Genomic DNA, 2,208 nt, shown 5'->3' on the forward strand with positions numbered 1-2,208 from the left:
TGCAACTTCCATTACTGTTCCACCTTTGACCCTTCTTCCCCCTCTGCCATGCCCCTCTCCACCCCTCCTTCATGTTTTCGGGGCTTGTGAGAGGGAGGGAATCCATGGGCATGGAGGTCTGGAGATTCTGCTTGCTTGTGGGGATGCTGCTGCTGATGGCTGTGAGCGGCGGGGAGGCTCAGCTCAGCCCAAGCTTCTATCAGCTCGCATGCCCTAATGTGGAGTCCATTGTCAGGCAGGCTGTTGTGAAGAAGTTGAGCCAGACATTTGTCACTGTGCCTGCCACACTGAGGCTCTTCTTCCATGACTGCTTTGTAGAGGTATGGTTCCACAAATCTCTCATCTGATCTCATGCAGCCCTTTCCTCTTCTTCACCTTCTTTTGATGCAGATTTAAGACCCTAATTGCAGTTGACTGTATTCCTTTCCCTCCAATCCTGAGAATTTGTTCAGGCGACTGTTATGTTCTGTAGATTTTGCACTAGAGTTGTAGTAGAAGGAAGTTAGGCAATCCATGGTCTATAACTTTGTCGGGCAAAGACTGCTCGCGAACCCGTTCGACAGATTGCCTCAGTGACTATAACCAAGAACTCTGGCCGCACGAACCATTCTACTGTTAGAGTTCCATCTTTTGTTGACCAGCTCCACGTTATATGCTACTCTGCACGCCTTCTCCCAGTGAGCAGGAGAATTTGAGTCGTCATTCGCTTGCAGGGTTGTGATGCGTCTGTCATGGTAGCTTCACCGAGCGGCGACGCCGAGAAGGACGCGCCCGACAACCTCTCGCTCGCAGGCGACGGCTTCGACACCGTCATCAAGGCCAAGCAGGACGTGGAAGCTCGCTGCCCTGGCGTTGTCTCCTGTGCTGACATCCTGGCAATCGCTGCCAGAGACGTAGTAGTCCTTGTAAGTGCACTGATCCAACTCCGACACACCCATTTGTGCTGCTACTCGATGAGTGAGCTCAATGGAACGAACGGGTTGTGTTGGTAGTCCGGCGGCCCCGACTTTGCGGTGGAGCTCGGCAGGCGCGACGGGCTCATCTCTCAGGCCGAAAGAGTGGCCGGACGCCTCCCTGGCCCGGACTTGGACCTCAACCGTCTCTCCGACCTCTTCCGGATGAACAACCTCACGACACATGACATGATCGCCCTCTCGGGAGCTCACACCGTTGGCTTCTCCCACTGCAGCCGATTCGCCGGACGCCTCTACTCATCGGCAGTCGACCCGTCGCTCAATCCTGCGTACGCACGTCTGCTGATGCGAGCTTGCCCGCGCGATGTCGACCCGACCATTGCCGTCAACATGGATCCCTTCACCCCGACGGTGTTCGACAACCTCTACTACCGGAATCTGCTGAACGGCGAGGGGCTGTTCTCTTCCGATCAGGTGCTGTTCACCAACCTGCTATCGAGGTCTGCAGTGAAGAGGTTTGCAGCCAACCAAACTAGCTTCTTCGGGGCCTTCACTACGGCCATGGTCAGGCTTGGCAGGGTCGGAGTGAAGACCGGCAGCCAGGGAGAGATCAGGAATGACTGCACTGCGTTCAATTAGCAGCAAACTACTAGGCAGCAAGAACTGAGAGATGATTCATTGAGGAGCTGATGACAAGCGAATGCAAGTTGTTCATGGATCAGATGCACCAAAAGAGTAGGCAGGAACAGGTTGCATTGCAGAAGCTGAATGATTCCTGTAGTTTTCTGGATTAATTGCCTGCAGTCAGTGGTTCGATAATATCTTCTTGCATTGTTTCTGGCATACAGTCTTCAGATATCGCATGCATTGCAGTGCATGTACTCAGAATCAAACAAGTTCATGGATGGCATCCAGGTTAACTGCAATGAATCCTATTTTATTATGTTCTTAATTTGCTTCGAAAGGTTCAAACTTCACCCTTGTGAACATCCAACATGTCACATATAATATTTAGCCAGGGCTTTAGATTCCATATTGTCATGACCTTCATTTAGTCTGATCTTTTTTGGCATTCTATATATTGTATGAGTGAAAAAAAAATATACAAATTCAGATAGCATGAAAACACAAGAATTTTTTGGTGACATGTCAAATTTAATTCTACATGATCGAGATGTCAAGTATATTACTATTAACTTTGGATTGAGTATTTTGAATCGGTAATTTTGAACTATCCATACTTCAGGTAAACACTTGAATAAGATGAACTTGTACCTTTTTAATATTGTATCAG

General features: G+C 49.4%; 1 protein-coding gene across 1 annotated transcript; it reads left to right on the forward strand.

Moving 5' to 3' along the window:
* Positions 1–1,947, forward strand: LOC135636811 (peroxidase 55-like). The gene is made up of 3 exons (XM_065148868.1): positions 1–320; positions 714–905; positions 993–1,947. Exons 1-3 carry the CDS (start codon positions 72–74, stop codon positions 1,551–1,553), a joined length of 1,002 nt encoding a protein of 333 aa, XP_065004940.1. The 5' UTR covers positions 1–71; the 3' UTR covers positions 1,554–1,947.
* The last annotated feature ends 261 nt before the right edge of the window (positions 1,948–2,208 follow it).

This window comes from Musa acuminata, chromosome BXJ3-4 (genome assembly GCF_036884655.1).
Source record: "Musa acuminata AAA Group cultivar baxijiao chromosome BXJ3-4, Cavendish_Baxijiao_AAA, whole genome shotgun sequence".
In the NCBI taxonomy this organism is placed as follows: Eukaryota; Viridiplantae; Streptophyta; class Magnoliopsida; order Zingiberales; family Musaceae; genus Musa; species Musa acuminata.

What these genes read in the sequence shown, in the direction of transcription:
- LOC135636811 (XM_065148868.1), top strand. Translation starts at nt 72, where the DNA reads ATGTTTTCGGGGCTTGTGAGAGGGAGGGAATCCATGGGCATGGAGGTC. An exon ending in TCCATGACTGCTTTGTAGAG is followed by an intron (nt 321 to 713) that starts GTATGGTTCCAC and finishes ATTCGCTTGCAG; the next exon opens with GGTTGTGATGCGTCTGTCAT. An exon ending in CCAGAGACGTAGTAGTCCTT is followed by an intron (nt 906 to 992) that starts GTAAGTGCACTG and finishes TTGTGTTGGTAG; the next exon opens with TCCGGCGGCCCCGACTTTGC.